This window comes from Maniola hyperantus, chromosome 25, assembly GCF_902806685.2.
Source record: "Maniola hyperantus chromosome 25, iAphHyp1.2, whole genome shotgun sequence".
Lineage (NCBI taxonomy): Eukaryota > Metazoa > Arthropoda > Insecta > Lepidoptera > Nymphalidae > Maniola > Maniola hyperantus.
This window is the reverse complement of record NC_048560.1, coordinates 3785697-3812010: the sequence shown is the minus strand read 5'-3', so window position 1 is coordinate 3812010 and position 26314 is coordinate 3785697. Positions and strand designations below refer to the sequence as shown.

At 36.5% G+C, this 26314-nt stretch overlaps 1 protein-coding gene and 1 long non-coding RNA gene across 3 annotated transcripts in view; one reads left to right on the top strand and one right to left on the bottom strand.

Annotated features, from left to right (window-relative positions):
• Positions 1–219: 219 nt before the first annotated feature.
• Positions 220–26314, bottom strand: part of LOC117993821 (irregular chiasm C-roughest protein-like) — a 144284-nt gene continuing 118189 nt past the window's right edge. For both annotated transcript variants that reach the window (XM_069507128.1, XM_034981689.2), the window contains 10 exons: positions 23112–23257; positions 21529–21682; positions 11743–11981; positions 9514–9684; positions 8350–8465; positions 6851–6987; positions 5305–5478; positions 4154–4260; positions 1669–1771; positions 220–685 (listed from right to left, as the gene is read on the bottom strand). In XM_069507128.1, the coding sequence (XP_069363229.1) occupies positions 648–685; positions 1669–1771; positions 4154–4260; positions 5305–5478; positions 6851–6987; positions 8350–8465; positions 9514–9684; positions 11743–11981; positions 21529–21682; positions 23112–23257 (1385 nt within the window). In that variant the 3' untranslated portion in view covers positions 220–647. The remainder of the gene's footprint in view (positions 686–1668; positions 1772–4153; positions 4261–5304; positions 5479–6850; positions 6988–8349; positions 8466–9513; positions 9685–11742; positions 11982–21528; positions 21683–23111; positions 23258–26314) is intronic.
• Positions 14909–18525, top strand: LOC138404085 (uncharacterized). Its single transcript, XR_011238193.1, has 2 exons — positions 14909–16103; positions 16192–18525. It is a non-coding gene; the product is annotated as an uncharacterized lncRNA (long non-coding RNA).

The following is a 26314-nucleotide window of genomic DNA, read 5'->3' as shown; positions in this document are numbered from 1 at the left end:
TTCGAAATTGACGATAATTCATAATTATATAACAATGAGATGACTAATTTTAAAATTTTAATGTTTTAAACTATTATATAAAACAAAGTTTCTAACACTTTCCTAAAATAACAATATAATGATACATTTCAATAAAAACTGAGAAGTACTCTTCTTTAAGTTAAAAATAACACATTTTAATAATTATTATGAATATAATTTACGTACATATTATTAAAAAAAAATGCATCCGAAAAATATTTTAATAACATGAATATAATTTACTTATTATTTTTCAAAAATTAAAATAATGCATCCGAAAAATGCGTTGCATAAATGTAGGCCTTCTATAATTTATAAGTGTAAACTGTTAAAATGCTAAAAAAAATTAAATAAAACAGTAACAAATCACGTTATTGAAACTAAATTCTACGTTACACTAATATAATTAATTTACATTTAATTCGAGTAAAATAAATTAATTTAAAAAGTCTTTTTTGCGGACCGTCCTTAAAATGCCGCACAGTCACGTACAAAAGTGTTTTTCACCAGAAAGTATTTTTATTTATTTTTACTATGGAAACTCACTAACTTTTACTAAATTCATAACACTTAGTTTTAGTTTGGAAAAACTTTTTGACACTACATAAACAAGTTTGTAGGAACGCTTACACATGAGTCGCTAGCGGCTGCTGATGACTGTTACCTGTAAAAGAAAGTAAGAATTAGAATCTCATCAATAATAATGAATCGATATCAATAATAATAGCCTCAATAGCTCAACGGGTATAGGAGTGGACTGAAAACCGAAAGGTCGACGGTTCAAACCCCGCCCGTTGCACTATTGTCGTACCTACTCCTAGCACAAGCTTGACGCTTAGTTGGAGAGGAAAGGGGAATACTAGTCATTAAAAATGGCTAATATTCTTTATCTAATATTTATTTATTTATTTAATTCTTGTTAGTAGCTATTTGTTATTATAGCGGCAACAGAAATACATCATCTGTGAACTTACATTTCAACTGTCTAACTATCGCGATATAGATAGAGATATAGCCTGGTGGCAGACGGACAGACAGACGGACGGGCAACGGAGTCTTAGTAGCAGGGTCCCGTTTTACGGGTTTTGGGTACGGAACCCTAAAAACAACGGGTGGTAAGGCTGGTCTTTGAGGTCCCTGCTGGAGCTAGCACTGGAAAACGCAGCATTAACAGATCCCCACATGAAAGTCAGGGGTTACCTAAAAGTTTAATCATCTAAATAAAAATGGCCAAATGCGAGTCTGACTCGCGCACCGACAGTTCCGTACTACAGTCGTATTTTTCGACATTTTGTACGATAAATTAAAAACTATAATGCATGAAAATAAATAAAAAGAATGTACAGGTAAAGTCCTTTCAAATGATATCCCACTTGGTATAGTTATCTTACTTTGAAAGTTGAAAATATTAACTAAGTATTTGTTCATGAAAACATTTTTCAATTTTTTTGTGATGTAACCACAAAATCACGGTTTTCGGACTTTTCCTTTTAAGTGTGAAATAAGACCTACCCTACCTACCAAATTTCATGATTATAGGTCAAAGGGAAGTACCCTATAGGTTTCTTGACAGACAGACTGACAAGGGTCCATTTTTCCTTTTGAGGTACGGAACCCTAATAAATGAATGAATGAATTCAAACTCACCTTTCTTTGTAACCGTCGCATTGGCGAGGGATCGATTCGACGGCGCCAGTATGTAGTGCGAACTTGGTGACTGAGGTGTGCCGGATGACGTCACAACTCCCACCTGTTACATAGGATACAACATACTTAGTAGGTGTAACTATAGTCCGTGACAGGTCGAGATGTCAATCGGGGTGGGGCCGCCCCGCACAAGCGCACAGCCCCCGCGCTTACCCGGTGCGGGAGCGCGCGGTGGCATGCGGGTGAGCGGGGCGTTCTTTCCCCGATTGCCATTTCGACCTGTCGCGTACTATATACGGTATCTTACGAACCGTCCGTCTTAGTAAACGGTACACCCATAGCATCTCTACATAGTATAAAATAAAGTCGCTTCCCGCTGTCTGTATGTATGAACGCGTAGATCTTTTAAACTACGCAACGGATTTTAATGCGGTTTTCACCAATAGATAGAGTGATTCAAGAGGAAGGTTTATAGCTATAGCTTAATTCTCAAAAAATTAGAGATCCCTAGAGAAATTGAAATAAAGTGAATTAGGTCGGAAAAAAATCCTCTCATTTGAGATTTTCCGAGGCAATGACACCTCAATGACACCACATTAGTATCTACACTGCACCCATGCGAAGCCAGGGCGGGTCGCTAGTTAGCTATTAGCTATAAGAATAAAGCAATAAAGAACAAAGCATGCCCGACTAAAATGTGCGCCATGCTTTGCAATGCCTCTTTCAATTTTACAATTCGCGCCCTAGCTATAATAGTATTGTCAGAAACCTTTACGCAAGAGCCAACAACAACTGTACAAGTTTCAACTCAATCGGACGAACGATGCGAGATGATAATTATATAAGAGCACACAAACATTTATTTATATACATTAAACAGATGTTCTCCTGATCGAATTTTGGTCTCAATGGAGAATTAGAATACTGCGCAGGAGATAGGATGGGAGGAGGTGGTGCAAGCACAGCTGCACACTCCATTCCCTCACTCTCATAGTAGGATTCCCATTCTACAACCGGACGAGACAATTTTTTTACTTTATTTCAAGCAAATAATAATTGTACACTTCCCCGCTTCATATCCTGAACTCTAATTCTGAATTCTATGTCACTTATCTACCATCAGGTAATCGCTGAGAATAAAAAAAAAAGAATAAAAAACCGGGATCTAGAGCAAATAATATGTCAAAGACAAAAAAATCTGCGTTTTCAATAATAAATCTTTGCTCGTACAATCAGTGAAATCCAGCACGTACAGAATGCTTAGCGTGACAACTTTAGATAATCTGAACCAAACGGGAATTGTGTGAGAGTTCAAACGATCTCTGTGAACGTACCGCAGTTTTATTTTTAGTTTGTCACTAATGTTATGAATTCATAGAATAGCATGAGACTCTATAGATCTAACTAGTAGGCGAGGCTAACCTAACCCCTACCTAGATCATCTCCTCTATCCCCATACTGCTCCCGTTTTTTTGTGGTATGATATCAGTAATCAGCAGTACTATCACATGTCTTCGTTTTTGCTAGCGTTCTGGTTATACCCTGTATTAGTATGCAAAGTAGGGCTTGAATGGATATTTTAGAAAATATCCCAATTCGTGTTGAATGAACCAAATCATAGCGACCGTCCAAACTCCCAAACTACATGGAGATTGGATGCTTAAGGGATTACGACAGGCCTCTGAGTAATCAGTCAGGCGATGACGTCATAGCATGCATGCTCTAATCTCCACACATCGAGTAATCTGTCTCACATACAAACTGAAATCTGTACTCTGTAGTAGGTAACTTACTCTTTATTTTGAGTGAATTAATAGACTTTTATTGTACCACCACAAACAAGTAAAAATACGATAGCTCCTTTTTCTATCACATTAGTACATAGTCTAAGATGGAAGTACACTATCTCCATACGGACAGACAGATAACAAAGTGATCCTATAAAGGTTCCTTTTTTCCTTTTGAGGTACGGAACCTTAAAAACCCGGTCAAGTGCGAGTTGGATTCGCACACGAAGGGTTATACAATCTTACAAGAAATAAAACCTTTTATTTATTTTTATTTTCACGGCGGCCATTTTGTAATTTTTATTATTTGTTGTTATAGCGGCAATATAAGCCTCAATAGCTCAACCGGTATAGGAGTGGACTGAAAACCGAAAGGTCGACGGTTCAAATCCCGCCCGTTGCACTATTGTCGTACCTACTCCTAGCACAAGCCTGACGCTTAATTGGAGAGGAAATGGGAATATTAGTCATTTAATATGGCTAATATTCTTATTAAAAATATATATATATATAAATACATATTCTGTGAAAACTTCAGCTCCCTACTAGGGTACTCCCTATTAGCCTTCACAAGATACAGCCCGCTGACAGACAGACAGACGGACGGACGGACGGACTTAGTAATAGGGTCCCGTAGGCACCCTTCGGCTACGGAACCTTTAAAAAGGAGCCATAAACTAAATAAAATATCAACTTACCGCCGGCTGTGCACTGTCCGTCGATATCGTAGAGTTGGTGATAGGACTTGTGGCGCACTGAGGCGACGCGAGACTCGTAGGCGACGTTATCGAGTGTGATGACGTACCTAAAAGAGATCTAGATTTAATAGAGGTAGGAGAATATTTCGCGAACAAGGCAGATTAGTATGTAAAAGATACTAGATAATAAGATTAGTATATGTAAGAGATAAGTGGAAAAGATATATCATTCTAAAAAATCGGAAGAGAGAGTCATACTCGTGCACTGAGGGTTCCGTACCACACTCGTATTTTTTCAATATTTTGCACGATAAATAAAAAACTATTAAGCATATTATAAATAAATATATACATTTTTAAATGATAGATACTTAATATTATATTTTTATCTTTCACTAATACAGAACTCAAAAGCTTAGGTTAACTACACACTAGCTAATAGTTGTAAATCAATAAAGCAGAAGGTACATTCACCATCATCATCATCATCATAATCCTCATCATCATCAACCAATAGAGGTCCATTGCTGGGCATAGGTCTCTTGTAGGGACTTCCACACGCCACGGTCTTGCGCCGCCTGGATCCAGCGGCTCCCTGCGACTCGTCTGATGTCGTCCGTCCACCTAGTGGGGTGTCTAGGTCTCCAACGCTGCGTCTTCCGGTTCGAGGTCGCCATTCCAGCACCTTGGGACCCCAACGTCTATCGGTTGTACGAACTATGTGCCCTGCCCATTGCCGCTTCAGCTTCGCAACCCGTTGAGCTATGTCGGTTACTGTAGTTCTCTTACGCATCTCCTCATTTCTGATTTGATCACGTAGAGAAACTCCAAGCATAGCTCTCTCCATCGCCCGCTGAGTGACTCTGAGCTTTCTTATGAGGCCCATAATTAGCGACCATCAGGCCTAACATGCGCCCCGCGAGAAAATTTTGTCTACGCATTATCTCGTGTTTCTTCATACAAATAAGACGAGTAAATACGTAGACAAAATTTTCTCGTGGTGGGCATGTTAGCCTAACATGTCTCGGATTCATATGTCATCACTGGCAACACGCACTGTTCGAAGACTTTGGTCTTCAAGCACTAAGGAATTTAGGACAAGAAGACATCTCGAAGCTTCCTGAACGCTGCCCATAAGGAAGGTACATTACCTGACGGTAATATAACAGAGTTCCTAACAGAGGAGTAAGGTGGTGGTGCGGGTGTCGAAGCAGGCTTCGCAGTGTGCACGGTGCTTAGTCCTGTTCTCAAGTGCGGATTGCCGTAAGTGGCCGCATACCGCACGTCTACGCCTTGAATTATACCGCCGTTTGGCACTCTCGCACCTAGGAGTAAGAAAAAAAGTTAAATAATTGCCTTTTTTTATTCATTATAGGTATACGCTTGACCACAATCACACCTGATGGAAAGTGATGATGTGGCCTAAGATGGGACGCGTTTACCTAGAAGATGTCTATTCACTCTTGTTTTAAAGATACCCGGGTTCTAATTGGTAGGAAACACATATCGCGGAGGAGTATTCCAAACATTAGCCATACGTATGACGAATGATGACGCAAAACGTTTCGTGCGTGTAGATGGAATGTCGACGACATAAGGATGGAAACTCGCCAGACGGTTTTTAATGGTGAAAAACCAGCCAAGTGCGAGTCAGACTCGCGCACCGACGTTTCCGTACAATCGTATATTATCGACATTTTGCACGATAAATTAAAAACTATTTTGCATAAAAATAAATAAAAATCTGTTTTAGAATGTACAGGTAAAGCCCTTGCATATGATACCCCATTTGGTATATCAATCTTACCACATGTGACCACAAATTCACGGTTTTCGGATTTCCCCCCTTACGCGTGCTATAAGACCTACCTACCTGCCAAATTTCATGATTCTAGGTCAACGGGAAGTACCCTGTAGGTTTCTTGACAGACAACGAAGTGATCCTAAAAGGGTTCCTTTTTTTCCTTTTGGGGTATAGAGCCCTAAAAATGGTTACAAAATCCATAAAAACGTCTAATTGTTGCTATAAATATTTAACAGATATGCTAAAATATATTTTTTATTTGATAATAACTTATAAATAAAATACTTTGCGAACCGTTACTTGCGTTGTATTAGAAATATATTGAGAGCTATAATTGAAAAGATTTTAGGAGCAAATAAAAATATCCTCCCGTTACCGTTACTTTGCAATGTATTATTTAAATCATTTCTGCTGTATGCCGCGGTTTAGTTACTCTTTGCAAACTATTACTTTGCAAGACATTACTAGCAATGTTTTGTACAAATGAGTTGCTTCGTGAACATTTTTTTTTTTTTATTCAGATACAAGTTAGCCCTTGACTGCAATCTCACCTGGTGGTAAGTGATGATGCAGTCTAAGATGATAGCGGGCTAACCTTGAAGGGGTATGGCAGTTTTTATTGAACCCATACCCCTTTGGTTTCTACACGGCATCGTACCGGAACGCTAAATCGCTTGGCGGCACGGCTTTGCCGGTAGGGTGGTAACTAGCCACGGCCGAAGCCTCCCACCAGACCAGACCAGAAATTTAGAAATTATAAAATTCCAAACCCCTGCCAGGAATCGAACCCGGGACCTCCCACTATTAAGACCACAGCGATCACCACTTCGCCAGGGAGGTCGTCAAAAAATTATTTTATTCAACCTGAATTAATAAAAGTAATTTAAAGTTACCTTCACTTGGCAATGTGTTACTATTGTCCGGCCGCTTGGTTGCTCGCTGCAAAGAGTTACTTTGCGAGCCGTTACTTGCATTGTACTGTGCTGATGATGGTGTGTCCACGCTTCTGGGTAAACTGCCATTTATTGACCTAGGTAAAGCATTTTTAAATTAATTTATAATGCCTGTACATTCTGCAGTCTACAAATAGATTTTAATATATATCTTTATATTTTTTATGATAGTGTTTTTACCTAAACTTCGAAAGGAAATTTCTAAATAATTTTTAAAAGTTCAAAGAGCTGCATTGTAATATGGCCCTTTGAAAGTAATTTCAATAACTGCAAAGTGTCGCTACTAGATGGCATTAACAGTCGCTTCAGTACTGAGTGAACATACATATCAAAAATTTCGTCGGTAAGAGCGTCGGGCGCGATCCCAGGAGACGCAGGTTCGAATCCTGCTGGTTCTGAAATTTTTGATATGTATTTAAAACTGTTTAATATAGTTAAACCTTCGAACTTTTAGCGGCGGAATCTTGATAAGTAACTTTTAAAGAGAACTAAGGCATCTGGAAGAAACTTAGGAGGTTCGGTTTTAAACTATGACGCAACTAAACTACAAAATGTGAGTAACAAAAAATTGAAAAATCCACCTCAAGAATTTACATTTTATTCTCTTAAATGAATACGCACGTTGAAATAAATAAATGTTATTTTAACCAAATTAGAATAATCAGTTATTCATAAATAAACAGACAAATGAATGCTAAAATGACAATTCCATTTAATCAAGAAAAAAATATATTTATACCTTTAAAATTTGGGTAAACAATTTTCTGAACAAATCTCAATCAACACAAAGTAACACGTGATTTAATCAGAAAATTAACGCCATGAAAATTTGTATAAACAAATTCTGCATAATGAACCGAAGTTATACGCGAATAACAAAAATTACGCTGCTAATGGTAAAATAACCACCGGATTTCATTATAGTTTATGAATGAAGCTTGTGGCTTACTGATTGCTGTTTCTTGAAAGTTTTCATAAGGTAACATACACGCTGCAATCTGCAATGCAATGGTTGTTATCCCGAAGCAAAATGATTTTGTCATGGTATTACAATCGGTTTATCGATATAAAAAAGATTATTAGAGTCAAAAATGGCAAATTTACAATCGAGAAAAACAAAACTCGAGTCAATGGTAATACCGCGTGAGTGCAGGCTAGTTTATGCCGTATCACTACGCACGAGAGCTTATTTTGCTCTAAACTTTTTTAGTTTATTGGCAGGGCGATCCAGTGGAATGTACCTACCATTCACGTTATGTCTAGTGAATAACTATTAATTCTCACACTTTCGAGTTGATGATTTTTTTAATTATTTTAATACAAAAACATTTTTATTTTTTAAGTTTAACTCGATGTTTCGATAGTACTGCTGAGGGCAAATCGTTCTGCCGCGGGAAGACAACCACTAAAATTTCAGCGTGTATAAGAAGTAATAATACCTGTTAGGTGTAAGTTTCTCGCTTCCTAGAGTAGGTGACTGCACTCTCAGAGAGCCCGGTGTATAGTCATGTCCGTAGTGTACATAGGTCTGGTAGCCATTAGTAAACCCATTCACCTAGATAAAAACAAAGCGTTATGGACAGAGTTATTGAACAAACAAAATGGCACCGACTCCTTCGTGCTTCGGCACCAATACTACCTCAGTGACGTCTGGTTTTCAAACGGTGGCCCTACCGCGGTTGTTTGACAGCTACAATGTCACGATCGCAATCATCTCTGATTGGTTAATGCTCGCTCACTATTGGCCACAATGCATTGTTGCAACAAGAATCGCACAAATTCAGCCAATCAGAAGAATTGAGATTGTAATAATGATTGATGCAGGTTTTAGACAATCGCCCTACTGGTCGTTCATTAGTACCTATCTAAGAGGTGGCACTGATTTATTTGGTTTCTAAACAAAAAAATTCGGTTAAAAAATTTCGTTCGCTTGATCATGTCTTGTCATTTATATCGATGTTATTAAAGTATTTTTATCTATAGAAGACAGTAGGCGACATATTTTTTAATGCTAGAAACATTGCTCTTAAAGATGAAAAAAATAAACCTAGTGCACACCATAGTAAGAAATTACGTTATTAATATCTACTTGGTTTTAATGACTTGGTTTGGTTATCTTTTAAATGGATTTATAGTATCATAACTCTATGGATTTATACCATAAATATGACAGTTCAACAGATAAAATCTTGAAATTCAAAAATTTCCGCCACAATAACTTTATGGCGATTTTTTTAATGCTTTCGAAGAAAGAAAAATATCACCGATTAGTCGAACCTTCGGAACCGAAGTCAGTCCTCATCCACTCTATAGGTGATAGCTTATTTATTACTTTTCTTTATTTATTTTAGATCTAATTGGAACGGCAGTGCCACGTACACTAACTAGATGATCAATGATTAATTTAAATACAAACACAAAAAGACACAAAAAACAAAACGATATATGTATGTATTATATTATTATCTTGATAAGGTTAAATATCCCACTAATTTTTCTTTTGATGACGTAACTCTTTTAAACTCTTGTAACTTTAAAAACTAGTAAAGTATGGCTAGGTATAAGCGAATGAAAAATAATCAAAGTAGATCAAAAACACTCACCTTATAAGAGTCGACATAAGCAGGATCGGTATAATCATTGCTATACCTATAAGGCTGATAGGCGTTGGATTGATTTATCGCAGACAACGGCACGGACCCGGCCAGGGGGATGCCGCTCCCCAATTTGGCGTTGGAACATAATGTACTATCCGATCCAGTGTTTGAATAATCCTGTAAACGTAGAATCGTTAATGGCCATCCCTTTTTTGACGAAGGTTTTTAGAACAATGATTGGGAACATATTTTTTTCTTTTGTTCCTAAATGTATTAATTGAGTGAGCATCAAAACAGGTGTTATTCAAGTCGTTTTTTTTTTATTAAAAGAATATTAGCCATGTTAAATGAGTAATATTCCCTTTCCCCTCCAACTAAGCGACAAGCTTGTGCTAGGAGTAGGTACGACAATTAGTGCAACGGGCGGGGTTTGAACCGTCGACCTTTCGGTTTTCAGTCCACTCCTTTACCCGTTGAGCTATTGAGGCTCTAAATAAATCTAAAAATCTAATTAAATGTCACTTGCTTGAACGGTGAAGGAAAACATCGTGAGGAAACCTGCATACCTAAGAGTTTTCCATAATGTTCTCAAAGGTGTGTGAAGTCTACCAATCCGCACATGGCCATGGCTATCACAGCTGTTTGGAACAAATAGTAGTGAAAAAAATTCGATAATCACAATCAGTACCCTTATTATAAATGCGATAGTGTGTTTGTTTGTTGGTTTGTTGGTTTGTCCTTCAATCACGTCGCAACGGTGCAACGGATTGACGTGATTTTATGCATGGGTATAGATAAAGACCTGGAGAGTGACATTGGCTACTTTTTATCCCGAAAAAACAAAGAGTTCCCACGGGATTTTTAAAAACCCAATTCCACGCAGACGAAGTCGCGCTTATCAGCTAGTACCAAAATAAAGCTAGTTTGATAGCGAAAATGTGATAATTACAACAACTGCTATGTACTTAACCTAATTTAGTTCAATGGATAATTTACAATCCTGTATTAATTTATCGGATGCTATTCTATTAAATTGGATAAATTACATAATAATATCAGTAGTATCGTCATCATCATCATGATCACCGTCGGCTCACTACTGAGCACATCAGGTTTCCTCTCAGAATGAGAAGAGTTTATGCCATGATCCACTACGCTGGTCAAGTGCGGTTTGGCGGACTTCACACACCTGAGAAAACATGATGGAGAACTTTCAGATGTTTTTTTTATTTTATTTATTTATTCAGATACAAGTAAGCCCTTGACTGCATTCTCACCTGATGGTAAGTGACGATGCAGTCTAAGGTAGGTAAAAAAAAAAAAGCGGGCTAACCTGGAAGGAGTATGACAGTTTTTATTAAACCCATACACCTTTGGTTTCTACACGGCATCGTACCGGAACGCTAAATCGCTTGGCGACACGGCTTTGCCGGGCTTTTCCTTCACCAAGCAAGTGATATTTAATTGTTCAAGAAGCAGATAACTCCGAAAAGTTAGAAGTGCCCGGGATCGAACTCCCGGTCTCCCGAATAGCACGCGGATGTCTTAACCACTAGGCTCGGAGTATCCTTAATAGGGTCTTGGACTGTAGTAATTAAATGACGTGATTTTTTGTATAGTGGTAGTTTACGGGACTAGAACTCATTATTAAAGAGAATAATTAAAAAACCGGCCAAGTGCGAGTCAGGCTCGCGCAATGAGGGTTCCGTACTCCAGTCGTATTTTTTCGACATTTTCCAGTATAACTCAAAAACTATGTTGCATAAAAATAAATAAAAATCTGTTTTAGAATGCACAGGTGAAGACCTTTCATATGATACCCCAAGAAAATTGAAAATACTAATTATTAGTTTATGACCACAATTTAATTCTTTTTGTGTGATGTAACCACAAATTCGCGGTTTTCAGATTTTTCCCCTAATACCAGCTGTAAGACCCACCTACCTGCCAAATTTCATGATTCTAGGTCAACGGGAAGTACCCTCTAGGTTTCTTGACAGACCGACAGCAGACAGACAGACAGACAGACAGACAGACAGACAGACAGACAGACAGACAAACAGACAACAAAGTGATCCTATGAGGGTTCCGTTTGTCCTTTTGAGGTACGGAACCCTAAAAAAACAAAAATCAAACTTTTTTTTAGATTTAAGTATATTTCGGAGAGAAAAAAAAATAAGCATTAAGTTAAACTCCATTGTCAATACGAGAAGCTGTAATAAAATCAGTACTTACAATTTCACAACTGCCATTCGCTTGTCGAAGTTCCAGTTTCAGATCGCTTATATTAGAATTTCTATCGTTTTCTTTGAAAAGTTCCTCAGCAGTAACAGTGACATCTGGCTTTTCTGTTACTTGCGCTTGTTTGTTCTTCCTCTGCTTCCTCTGACATAGGATCACTAGCATTATAACAGCTGCCACCATTATAGTTCCCGATGTCACTCCAAACAGGATGAGCAGTAGTGGAAATGTTTCTATAAACAAATAGAGCATTTTAAATAATTTTTAGGGTTCCGTACCTCAAAAGGAAAAACGAAACCCTTGTAGGATCACTAGCTAATGCTCGCGACTTCGTCCGCGTGGACTACACAAATTTCAAACCCCTGTTTCACCCCTTTAGGGGTTGGGATGCCTACGTCATAATAGCTATCTGCATGCCAAATTTCAGCCCGATCCGTCCAGTAGTTTGAGCTGTGCGTTGATAGATCAGTCAGTCAGTCAGTCATTCAGTCAGTCAGTCAGTCAGTCAGTCAGTCACCTTTTCCTTTTATATATTTAGATTTTGTTGTCTGTGCGTCTGTCTGTCTGTCTGCCTGTCTGTCTGTCTGTCTGTCTGTCTGTCTGTCTGTATGTATGTCTGTCGGTCTGTCAAGAAACCTACAGGGTACTTCCCGTTGCCCTAGTAGAAAGCAGATCGTCTAAGTACTTGCTTTGCCAAATTCAAGTGATCTGTAAATACCTAGCTCGATAATTCAATCAAAATAATCAAAGTCTTGTAAAATACAAACATCAGGTTTATTTAGTCAATATGAAAACAAAAGCAACAAATGTGCTTTCAAAGTTCCCAAAGACCCTCATCAATTTATTTGGTCCATTTCGGTATTATAATCTCAGGATATTATATTTCTAGTGATTACCTATTTATAACATAAACGAGGGATATAATAAAAACAAACTCTTAATTTATTGCATCCCACGTACTGGCCTTTACCGAAAAATATGAAGACAATGTTCAGATTTTTTTGAATATGCGGCTAAAATACTTAGGAAGTTATTAAACTAAAAAAAGTGGCGGTCGTTAAATCAGTACTCATATTATATATGTGAAACTGTGTTTGTTTGATGGTTTGTCCTTCAATCACGTTGCAAAGGAGCAACGGATCGATGTGTTTTTTGCATGGGTATAGCTGTTTAAGACCTGGAGGGAGACATAGGCTACTTTTTATCCCGAAAGATCAAAGAATTCCTACGGGATTTTTAAAAACCTAAATCCACGTGTACGAAGTCGCGTGCATCAGCTAGTACTCTGATATTCTCAAAATTTAATATTTTACAAAAAAATATGAAGAAAACGTTGAGAAATTTCAGGGATGTGGGATAAATATAGGAAGTTATTAACCTAAAAAAATGTGTCGGTCGACAAATACACAAATATTTTCAGGGCAGATAGTGATAGATGCCTCCTTTTATGTGCCGGGCGTAAACTTCAAACGACAATACATTTACGATAATGTGTGGTCGTTGGGCCCTTAATGGGTCCCCGTCAACGTCTAGGGGGTAATACTGATGCCCCTGATGTCCACGAACTAGTCCCAAAGATGTATTCGGTTTTACGACCGCGTTTAACGAAGGCGACGAAAATCCTGATCGGAATATCCATACTAATATTATAAATGAAAAAGTGTGTCTACCTGTCTGTTTTTCCATCTGCTAGCTTTACACGGACCAGCAGTTTAACCGATTTAGATGAAATTTGGTACAGAGTTAGCTTATATTATATAATATATCTCAACGGCCTATACCTACTCACGTATTTATTCGATTTGTTTGGGTTCTTTGTCAAGAGAGTCAGTTTAACTGACTCCCTTGACAAAGGACCCAAACTAGTCGGGCTAACGTCGACTAAATACGTGAGTACTTATAGCCGTTGAGAGATATATGTATATAATGGAAATCACTCACGCTAAAAGAGTTAGCTTACATCCCGGGGAAGGTTATAGGCTACATTTTACTCCGGAAAATTAAAGAGTTCCCACGGGAATTTTAAAGGCCTATCAATTTAACCAATTTATAGGAAATTTGAACTGACATAAGAAACTTTTTATTCCGGAAAATCAAAGAGTTCCCACGGAATTTTTAAAAACCTAAGTCCACGCGAACTAAAAACTATAAAAAAATACAAAAACCTCAGTGAAAAAGATGGGATTTTTAAAATATGTTAAGTATACACAATGTTTGATACAAAAATCTTGAAAAGTCACGAAAGGAAAGATTTATATCTCAGTGCAATAAAAGTTATACAATGGTAGAATGGAGGGGGGCGTGCCGGGCGTCCCGAGGGTAATACACAATCGCAGAATAAACTTTTAGATTTTAAAACTAAAAACCGGCCAAGTGCGAGTCAGGCTCGCGCAACGAGGGTTCCGTACTACAGTCGTAATTTTTCGACATTTTGCACGATAATTCAAAAACTATGAGGCATAAAAATAAATAAAAATCTGTTTTAGAAGGCACAGGTGAAGCCCTTTCACACGATACCCCAATTGATATACATAGTTGTAGTAAAAGTAAGATGTTGTCTATGACATTCATAGATAAGGTTTCTGTGTTTGCTCTTAGCTCGGGGTCTTTTGGTGTCACGTTATGTCTTGAATAAGTTTATAAATGTAATAAGAAAATCTAAAATAAATTACTTAAATATTATAAAGAGTTTAATTAAACAAGAAACACAACATGGCGCAGCCGAAAAAACTGGATTCATAATGTTTTTTGCCGAAAACGATATTTAAAACTGAAAAGTTTTTAGGTACGTGCACGCGATAACATGGCTGACTTGGAAAATTTTGTAAGAATCCCTGAAAGACTACGAATAGACTATTCAGGTAACGTAGCTAATAATTGGAAGAAGTTTTATCGGGAATTTAAGATATATTTTACTGCATCAGGATACTCGAAAAAGTCTGATGAAATCAAAAAAGCAATATTGCTAAACGTAGCCGGCGAAGACGCCATTGAATTGGCCGAAACATTCAAATTACCGGAGAAATGTACATTTGATGATTTGATTCACGCATTTAAAAACTATTTTGAACCTAAACGTAATGTTGTAGTAGAAAGGTACATTTTCAATTCTCGCAATCGACAAACTGATGAAACCTTTGATCAATACCTTACAAACATCACACATTTAGCAAAAACATGTGAATATGAGAACGTTGATGAAATGTTGCGTGATCGTATTGTACAAGGTATAAATATTAGAAAACTACAAGAAAAATTATTACAAACTGAGGATTTAAACTTTGATAAAACTATACAGATATGCAAATCTTATGAATTAAGTCAGCAACACCTAAAAACTTTAAATAACAACGAGGAAAACTTTGAAAATGTTTTGCAGATTTCAAAGACAGATAAAAACGGAACCAACAATAATAATCAATCATCAAGTGAGCCTAGGAATAATATAAGAAAACAAAATGAAACTGAAACTAAATCTAATTATAATAATCAACAGCAACATAATATATCAATGGGTAATAACCTTGAATTTCAATATGACTGTAAAAAATGTGGGTTAAAACATCCCGCCCGAAAGTGCCCGGCTTATAATCAAATCTGTCATAATTGCAAGCGGCCAAATCATTTCAGTATTGGATGCAAATTTAAAAAAGTCAATAAAATAGCAGTTCTCACAGTGAATAGTTCAACATCCTCAGACTGGACTCAAAATATAAAAATTAACGACACAAGTTTACTAATGAAATTAGACACTGGTTCGGATGTCAATATAATTTCAAACAACACATGGAAATCTCTTAAAAATAAAAGTAACCTCAAGAACACGCTCATTGTCTTAGAAGCATATGGAGGAGCTAAGTACAAGCCCCTGGGTCAAGCAACCTTGCTTGCTCAAGTAAATAATATATCTAAAAATTTAAATTTTGTTATTGTTGACATGAATACCATGCCGATTCTAGGAAGAGAGGCATGTGAGGAGCTTGGACTCATTCGGCGTTGTAATTTAATTCACTCCAAGATATTAAATAAATATAGTGAAGTCTTTACAGGCCTCGGATGTTATGAACCCGAAGTAAACATAAATATAAAGCCCGATTCAACTCCAGTTGCCAGACCACCCAGAAGGATACCTCTAGCCATAAATGATAAAGTAAAGCAACAATTAACATCAATGGTGCAAAATAATATAATAATAGAAGAAAATGAACCTTCTGGCTGGGTTAGCAACATGGTCGTAGTAGAAAAACCTGACTCGTCGCTTCGGATATGTATTGATCCTCAAGATCTCAATAAAGTCATCGAAAGAAGCTACGTTCAGATCCCAACAATTGAAGAAATTGCACCTAAGTTAACAGGTATGAAATATTATACAGTAATGGATTTAAAAGATGGATTTTTTCAGCTAAAACTCTCTGAGAGCTCAAGTAAGTTATGTACTTTCAGCTCACCCTTTGGATGCTACCGATATTTAAGATTACCTCAAGGCCTAAGTTGTGCTCCTGAAATATTTCAAAAAATAAGTGAAAAAGTCTTTGGAGGAATTAATAATGTGATAGTGTACTTTGATGACATTTTGATTTGTGCTAAAGATGAACAAACCCATGATGAAACTTTATGTGAAGTTCTAGAAAGAGCTAAACAGTTTAATTTGAAGTTTAATCCTAATAAAATACAGTTAAAATGTTTAGAAATAAAATATCTAGGATATATTTTCTCTCAAAATGGTATGCGACCAGATCCAGAATTAATTGATACAATTCAATCGATAAAAGAGCCTAAAAATAAAATTGAATTACAGCGTATATTGGGCATGGCCAATTTTTTGCATAAATTCATTCCTAATATGTCAGAAATAACTTCTCCTTTAAGAGAACTTTTAAAAAAGAATAATTTGTGGCACTGGTCTCATATACATAGTCAGGCATTAGGTAAATTGAAACAGTTAATATGTAACGCTCCCGTACTATCTACATTTGATCCTAAGCTTCCAATAATTATACAATGTGATGCTAGTAAAGATGGGCTAGGCTGTTGCTTAATGCAGAATAATAAACCAATAGCTTTCTCTTCACGTAGCTTAACCGAAACTGAAAAGAGATATAGTCAGATTGAAAAAGAATTTCTCGCTATTTACTTTTCAGTTATGAGATTCCATCACTATGTTTATGGGCAAAAAATTGAAATACATACAGATCATAAGCCCCTTGTTTCAATAATGGATAAAAATATTTCAAAAGTGATGTCTAGTAGGTTACAAAGAATAAAATTAAAATTATGTAAATATGATATTACTTTAAAATATTTACCTGGAAAGTTCATGTATATCGCTGATCTTTTGTCACGCTCTTATAATAAAAATTTAAATGATAAACATGACTACTTTATAAATGAAGTTGTTCACAGTGTATCCAAATACTTAGAAATTCCTACTGCATTGTTGAATAAGTACAAAGTTTGCACTAATAATGATAATAATTTAGTTAATTTAAAAAGATTCATTGTCGATGGGTGGCCAAATTAACAGCACTTATCAAAAGAATTACAATTTTACTATAATATAAGGTCTGATCTGTTCATAGAAGATGATTTGATCTTTTTCAATAATAGATTAATTATACCATCTGAACTAAAACTCCAAACAATGAAATTAATTCATGAATCACATTTAGGAATAAATAAAACAAAATCTCGAGCTAGAGAATTATTTTATTGGTATGGAATTAATGCAGACTTAGAAAATTACATAAAAAGCTGTAAAATATGTCTTAGGTATATGAGTAATGAACAAAAAGAGCCAATGATTTGCCATGAGATACCAAACCTTCCTTTTAATAAAGTAGGTGTTGATCTGTGTGAACTAAGAAATAAAACATATTTAATTTTGGCGGATTACTATTCTAAGTGGATAGAAATATGTCAGATTAACAATAAAACTTCATATACTGTAATTCAAACATTAAAAAATATATTTATAACTCATGGTATCCCAAAAATTTTGATAGCGGATAATATGCCTTTTTCATCACAAGAAATGATACAGTTTTCAAAAGAATGGAATTTTGAAATAATAACTAGTAGTCCATTATATCCTAAATCAAATGGTTTAGCTGAAAAGAGTGTGCAGACTGCAAAGAATATGCTTAAAAAATGTTATGATGATAAAAAAGACATATCAGAGGCATTGTTAGAGTATAGAAACACGCCCCTCCCTGTATTAGATGCTTCACCCTCTCAGTTATTAATGAATCGAAGAACTAGGACTAAATTACCTATTTGTAATGAGTTGTTAAAACCACAAATTGTACCAAATGTAACAGAAAATTTATTAAAAAGACAAGTAACTTATGCTAATTATTATAACAGAAATTGTAAAGAAAAAGGTGATTTTGAAATCAATGATAATTGTATGTTAAAGAAGGGGAAGGTATGGGTTCAGGGACAAATAGTCGGTAAACATTCCACTCCTAGGTCATACTTTGTAAAAGATTTAAATGATGCAATTTATCGTAGAAATTCTTCTTTTTTAAGAAAATATTAATAGCATGATAAGTTTTTATGTAGTACATAGGTATGTATGTATTTCTACTTGCATTCAATTTGTTTTGTATACATTTTAAAAGGGAAAGATGTAGTAAAAGTAAGATGTTGTCTATGACATTCATAGATAAGGTTTCTGTGTTTGCTCTTAGCTCGGGGTCTTTTGGTGTCACGTTATGTCTTGAATAAGTTTATAAATGTAATAAGAAAATCTAAAATAAATTACTTAAATATTATAAAGAGTTTAATTAAACAAGAAACACAACAATAGTTATCTTACTTCGAAAATTGAAAATACTAATTATTAGTTCATGACCACAATTTTTTTTGTGTGATGTAACCACAAATATTCACGTTTTTCAGCTTTTTCCCCCAATATAAGACCTAAGTACCTACCTGCCAAATTCCATGCTTCTAGGTCAACGGGAAGTACCCTGTAGGTTTCTTGACAGACCGACAGACTGACAACAAAGTGTAAGGGTCCTCCTATAAGGGTTCCGTTTTTCCTATTGAGGTACGGAACCCTAAAAATACGTTCTGATTTCAAGCGTTCAACTTAAATCTGCAGCCCGATTGAAAAAGTTTCTTGCCGATAAATTTATAAATATTTCCTAGAAGTTTCCGATTGGAAAACACAGTGAATTTTGAGTGAGGAAGCAGAATTAGACATTTTTGAAAGCGTAAAAGGCAAAACATATCCCTGAGAAACTTTGGCTGTGTCTTAGGCTGAGATCTATATAAAGCGCACTTTGAATTTGCTCAGACTTAAGATTGAGTTAAAACAAGACAGATTTATGTGAAAGATAATATAGCTCTGTCTCGTTTTTACTCTATCTTAAGTCTAAGCTAAGGCAGAGTGCGCTCTATAGATCTCACCCTTAGACAAAGTAAAGTCGTCTCAAATATTAGGTATCTATAGTGACATAGAAAGAAAGAAAGATTTTTATTCAAAAAACTTTTACAAATAGTTTTGAATCGTCAAATTCATCTACCACTGTCTGGTTCGGAATGCCCTTCCTATCAAAAAGTATCTACCAAGTAAGAAACTCGGCGGTTGCTCTTTTCACAGACTCGATTTACAATATCAGCCAGCCAGGTAGATTTAGAACAAAAAAGGTATTACACCGTATATTTGGCGTTGAGAGAATATTATGCTTCGCATAGCATACACAGAGCATAGCTCTGATTTCATCACGACTGAAACCCAGTCGCATACGAAATGAAGCTATTCGTATAGCAATTCCAATATTATAATATTCAATAGTATTAGGTATATCACAATTACCCCTATCTGCATAACAAGTCACCGTGAATGAAAGGCCTAACACACTAAGGCGCCATCTCTATGGACGACAGAATCGCAATGAGTCCGTCGTACTATCGTCGAGTAATCTCCACGGTACAACGATAATAGATCAGCCCCCCAATTGTGTAAGAGTAACCATTTCATAGCTATCGCAATCGTCAAGAAGTTCTGCCATTTGATTGGTTGATTCGCTGTTTACATTTTTTCACAGCCAATCAAAGGGCAGAATTCTTGACGATTGCGATAGCCATGAAATGGTTATTCTTACACAATTGGGGGCAGGTCTTGGACTGTAGTATAAGTCCCGCAAATTGCTATTGCGCGTGGCCGCCATTTTAGTGGCGTCAGCACTAGACTGAAGTTTCGAGCTGATGGTATTTTTTTATTACGGCTGACGTCAAAATGACGTCATTTCGATGTTAATGAGACATGGTTCCAGCGCAATAGCAAGTTGCGGGACTTATAATAAAATGAAGTTATTTTTGTATAGCAGTAGTTTATGGGGCTAGAATTCATTATTAAAGAGAATAATTTAAAAAAAAATATGATTTTTATTTATTTTTGACACACGACAGCGGTACGGAATGTGAAAAATGACGTCACAAAACGCAGTAATGACAAATATTTTTCTATTTTTTAACATAACAAATATTTTCCAGCAAGTTATATAAGGGGCGACTGCAGGGGTTGCGAAAGGAAAGAGCATTTCCTTAACCTAATTTTATTACTAAAAATTTACATATTATATTATATTAACTATTATATAAAATTATCCTAACTGCTCCGCCGATTTGTGGCGGAGGCTTCTATAGCTAAATGTGATGTGTCGGTCCCCAGTCCTATCGCACGGTGCTAGCGATTTCTGCCGCGTCAGCAGGTGTTGGTTTTCGCGGCGACCGTGGGAACGCATTAAGCAGGCACGTCTAGCGCTGCGGCCTGACTATGCCTGCGTAACAAGCAGAAATTACTCTATTTTTGTGTTTAACAATTGAATAATATTTGTCGTTAGCGCATTGTGACGTCATTATTCGCTTTCCGTACATGCAGCGGTCACGTTAATAATTATCTAATTATGTAAAGAACACAGTTCTCTGTGGTTAAAAATAAATAAAAATTATATTTTTTAAATTATTCTCTTTAATGATGAATTCCAGTACCATAAAAAAAGCTTGGATTTGACTCGCTCCAGCAATGCACGGGGCTGCAATGGCTTGTATAGTACGGTATAATAACATTGTAAATTGAAAAATTAAAAAGAGCAACCGCCGAGTTTCTTGCTGGTTCTTCTCGGTAGGAACGGCATTCCGAACCAGTGGTAAATTAAAACTACCTGACTATTCATAAGCACTTTTAAAAAGTTTACATGAATAAAAAAACATTCTATTCTATTCTATTCTACCGCTATACAAAAAATCTCATCATTTTATTACTACCGTCCAAGACACTATTTGGTAGCGCGGCGATTATCTTGTCTGTGGAGATGACGCCTAACCAATGGTGACATGAATATTATAATTTATTCGCATAATATTCCCTACCTGTAGGCTTAGTACAAGTTTGCACATATCGAAAATGTTGATAAATGAATATCGAAATCCGGAAACCCGTAACGTCAAAGTAAAGCGAACCTAAACAGCCATTTTTTTAAGCTTGAATTCGTCCATCTATCAGTACCCTTATTATATATGCGAAAGTGTGTTTGTTTGTTGATTTGTTGGTTTGTTGGATAATGAAACATAATGTACAGTGCGACAAGGCTCTTTTGGCGCGTGGCAAAAATCGGTACCAACGTTGCCGTCAAGTGGCCCCTTTGTTCGTGTTTGAATAGTCTAAGCCTTTGTTCTCCAACAGCGCCTCCCTGTCAATGTCATTCAAGTGCCAAAAGAGCCTTGTCGCACTGTAGCTATCAAATTATCGGAATGCAATCCCATACTCACTGGTGGGCCTCAGCACGATCTCCAAGGTATCACTTCCATAGTCATTGGAGACGTTGCATTTGTAAACGCCGAAGTGCCTGGACTGGCTTTCACGAATGGTCAGAGTGGAGTTAACGATACCACCCGGTTGTAAGTCTTCACGGAACAAGTAATCCTGCATAGAAATGAGAGATTTAAATCAGCGATCAAATGTAGGCCTAGTGGAAATGCTGATACTACTTCCACTAGCTCACATTCAAAACGAATTCGAAATTTTCGAATTGTACTCTGCCCATTGCCACTTGAGCCTCGCAACCCTATGAGTCAGTTTACTAACCCAATTATTAGCATGGACAAAGTTACATCTCATCCGTTCAAATATTAATTTTCCTTGGTGAATATTTTACAAGCCCGAAATCAGGTCAAGATTTAGCCAGTATATTAATCATCCCTTTCAATATTGATTACCATTGTTACAAATTACCCTTGTCTAATAACTTAATTACAGTAACTCACATCAACCTATCATATTGTATTGTATCAAATTTTCTGTTCTCGTAATTGGACACGTAATTAATTATTTATCTTTCAATTCGTATTTTTAAATATTGGAAATGAAAATTTAATTTTCGTATAATTTATTCAAATGGATCTGAGACATGGTCGCCAACGGCGGTTACGCACTCATCCGATCCGAGTCCGTGAAAATACGTTCCGAAGTTGTCATAGAACAAATTTGTATGGTAGCTTATGACGTAGATATTTTTATATCCATATTTTCATGGATTCGGAGGTGATGAGTGCGTGATCGCTCTAAATATGGACCTCATGAGAAAGCTCAAAGTCACACAGTGGACGAAAGAAGGAGCTATGCTTTGAGTTTTTACGGAGATACGTAGAAGAACCAGTATAACCAACAAGCTCAACGGGTTGCGAAGCTGAAGTCACAGTAGATAGGACACTTAATTTGAAAAGTCATCATCATCATCGTCAAGCGATATAAGTCCACAGCTGGACATAGGTCTTATGTACACAAGTTCCAAATGCCACGGTCTTGAATCGCCTGAATTTAGCGACTCTCCGTCTGACGTCGTCTGCCTACCTAGTGATGGGTCTTCCAACGGAAAGAGTTTCCGTTGCAAGGTCACTATTCTAAGGCTGAGACCACAACACTGCGATGCGACGTTGGGTCGTAAAAATCTACGAGGTCGCACACTGCACTGTGCAAATTTCCGATACGGTACCGCACCCTATAAACTTGCGATGTGACGACGTATTCCCGTTCAGTCGGTGTCCACACCTCTCTGTGTGCAGATCTGTGCTGTGTGTGTGTTTCTTGATGCGTCTTAACGCAAGTAGAAGTAGGATACGTGTAGTGCGGTCCATGGCTCACTAGAAATTTATGGTCAGAGTTTTCTCATACGATGCCGTAAGCGATGAAATTTTTGCGTTGCGTCAACAGATCGCATTGTGATGCGGCATCGTTTTTGCGATACGATGTCGCACCGCAGTGTTGTGGCCTCACCCTAACAACTTGGGACCCCAACGTCTATCGATTGAAAAGTCAGAAGATCATTATTTATTAAAATGGTTTATAAACTTACATGATCGTGAACAGTGTCAATTTCTTTTTCTTCGTAAGTCCAGACGATAGTGTCTATTCTTGGTATGGAGAACGCAGCGCACTCTATGTTCACTGTGTCACCTTGTGAACCAAATTGTGTGTGGTTGGAGATGATTTTTGGTGGACCTGAAACAAAACAAATCAGTTTACAACTTTACAAGACATTAGGTATAATACAGGGTGTAACCAGAACGCTAGCAAAAACTTAGCGTTATTGTTATACTACCTAAACACAATCCAATACCAATAACTATTTGCCTCATTTTGTAGTTTTAGTGATCTAGTATTTTTCAAACCCGCAATGAATAGCGTGTAAAATTTGGGTCAATGCCCTGACGACGTGGCATCTACTCCGAGTGGCTTAATTTCGCAACGGCGTTGACCTCTAGCGTCACTCAGATGTTTTATTTTATTATCGTGAATCTTTACAAAATATAAGACTTTTTTTTCGCGTCTCTTTTATTGTATTATTTTGATAAATCCGGGCTTATCCTTCGTGACTAACATTATGAAAGCAATCTTCATCACCACGAAGATGATGATGACCTCATCACTTTCCATCAGATGTGATCCTGGGTGCGAGTCGAACTAGCACACGAAGGTTACTGTACCATCGTACAGTACGCGGCAGAAAATAAATGTACATCGACATTTAAAAAGAGATTGTTTAGTAGAGCATTGTCTCTGTTGTTGAGGCCGACAAAACGTCATATAGGTAAGAATGACAGAGACAACGCTCTACAAAGCGGAAATCTAATTCTAAAGGTCTATGTACATTATTTTCTGCCGCGTACTGTAACTGTACTGTGGTCATTTAGCAATTCGCCATTCTAATTTATCTACTATTATTACTTATTTTTTCTACCGATTACGGTTTATGAGATACAGCCCGCTGACGGACAGACGGACGGTCAGATGGACCCTATTGGGCTCCATTGGTAACCTTTGGGTACGGAACCATGAAAAAGCCTGAATTACGGGCTTGGACCAGCCGTCCTCGTCCCAAATGACTATTAATATTAAATTATTTTCATCAATTAAATTTACATCACAATTATCAATTATTCACTTGAAACATGATTGGATATCGAATACACTCATATTACAATAATTATTTTAACTGTTGGAAACATTATCTTCTTCAATTCTAATCAATTTATTAATTAAATAAAGAATACTTATCATTTCTAGTTCCAATAAATCAGTGTTAATATCAAAGTTATTAACTTTCAACTCATCAATTTCACCTTTGTATTGTGTTGATGAAATTCTACTCTCTATTGAGGTTGCTTTATATTTTAGGAGGTTCTCATGTTTACTAATAGTTAGCATAGTTTTAATTTGATCAGATTAAAATAGTTTATAATAACTGATCCGCCCGACTTCTCTCGATATATTGTATACATAATATTATGAATATGTCATTCAATGTTCTCAGCGTACATATTCAAAATCCTTTGATCTTTTATCGTTTTGTATTTTATGTCTTTTTTCTTGTACCTTTATTTGTATTTAAATTTATTATTAATCATCTAGTTAGTGTAAGTGGCACTGCCGTTCTAATAAGATATAAAACAAATAAAAATAAAAAATAAAAAAATATTCCATCTTAGGCTGTATCATCAAGCGCTAATCTATAATATTAGATACTTACATAATATGAAATTGGCGATTTGTAAGGGAGGAACATAAAGTCGATTTTTTTAATATAATATATTTATTTAATCAAAGTGTGTCCCATTGCTGATGCTGCTATCTATGCACTTTTGCTATCGTATAGGTAGTTCATTGATCCCTCTACTAAAAAACCGGCCAAGAGCAAGTCAGGCTCGCACACCGAGGGTTCCGCACTACAGTCGTATTTTTTCGACATTTTGCACGGTAAATCAAAAACTATGATGCATAAAAATAAAAATAAATCTGTTTTAGAATGCACAGATGAAGACCTTTCATAATTTGATACCCCACTTGATATAGTTATCTTACTTCGAAAATTGAAAATACTAATTATTAGTTCATGACCACAATTTAATTTTTTTTGTGTGATGTAACCACAAATTCATGGTTTTCCGATTTTTCCCTGAATGTCACAGCTATAAGACCTGCCAAATTTCTAGGTCAACGGGAAGTACCCTGTAGGTTTCTTGACAGACAGACAGACAGACAACAAAGTGATCCTATAAGGGTTCCGTTTTTCCTTTTGAGGTACGGAACCCTAAAAAACCATTCGGACGAGAATCAATAAAATCTTTGAAGACACTTTGGATTGCCCCATTGGAGTTGAATTTTTTCCCTTGCAAGAAGTTATCCAAATTTCGAAAAAAATGGTAGTAATATACAAAATAATATGATGTACATTTTTAGTAGGCGTACAGGCTTTTTATTATTTAAAAGATACAATAATAAAAATTATAAAAAATGTAAAAAGTGGTTATTGTCTTAAATAAACAATATCAAAGTTATATTGATATTGTAGTTGGGAATAAATATTAAATCGAGGTCGGTCTTACTTCGAATTTTTTAAAGAAAGAAATGTGAAAGAAATGGTCCCAATTATATTGCCTCTTTAGAAATACTCGAATAAAAACGTTTTTTCACGAATGTGGAAAGGAAACGTGGTTAATTTGTCCTAGATTCCATTTCCTTAAATACCAATGATATTTGTATTCAATAAGTGTATTACAATTCCGAAATAGGGTGGCCTAGTTTTGCCGTATATTATTAAGCCCTGGTCATACAACGCGCGACAACGGTATGTCTAACGCGGCTCCAAGATTTTTTATTTTATTTTTTTAATAGATATAGCGAGAAAACGAGCAGGCGGGTCACCTGATGTTAAGTGATTACCGCTGCCCATGAACATTTGCAGCACCAGAGGAGCCGCTTGTTGGTTTTATTTATTTATTCCGATATAAGAAAGCTGTTGACTACGATCTCACCTGGTGGTAAATGATGAATCTAAACTATCCTGGTGGTATATGATGATCTAAGATGGAAGCGGGCTGACTTGGAAGGGATATGACAGTTTCATTAAAGCCAAGGCTGTGTTAGCCATTCTAATAATTATTATTCTACTTCGAGCATAGCTCTTACCAACGCCCGCTGAGTGATTCTGAGTTTTCTTATATTGTTTTTAAATGGATCCGTCAAACACGGCAACCACGGACTGTTCGAAGACTTCGC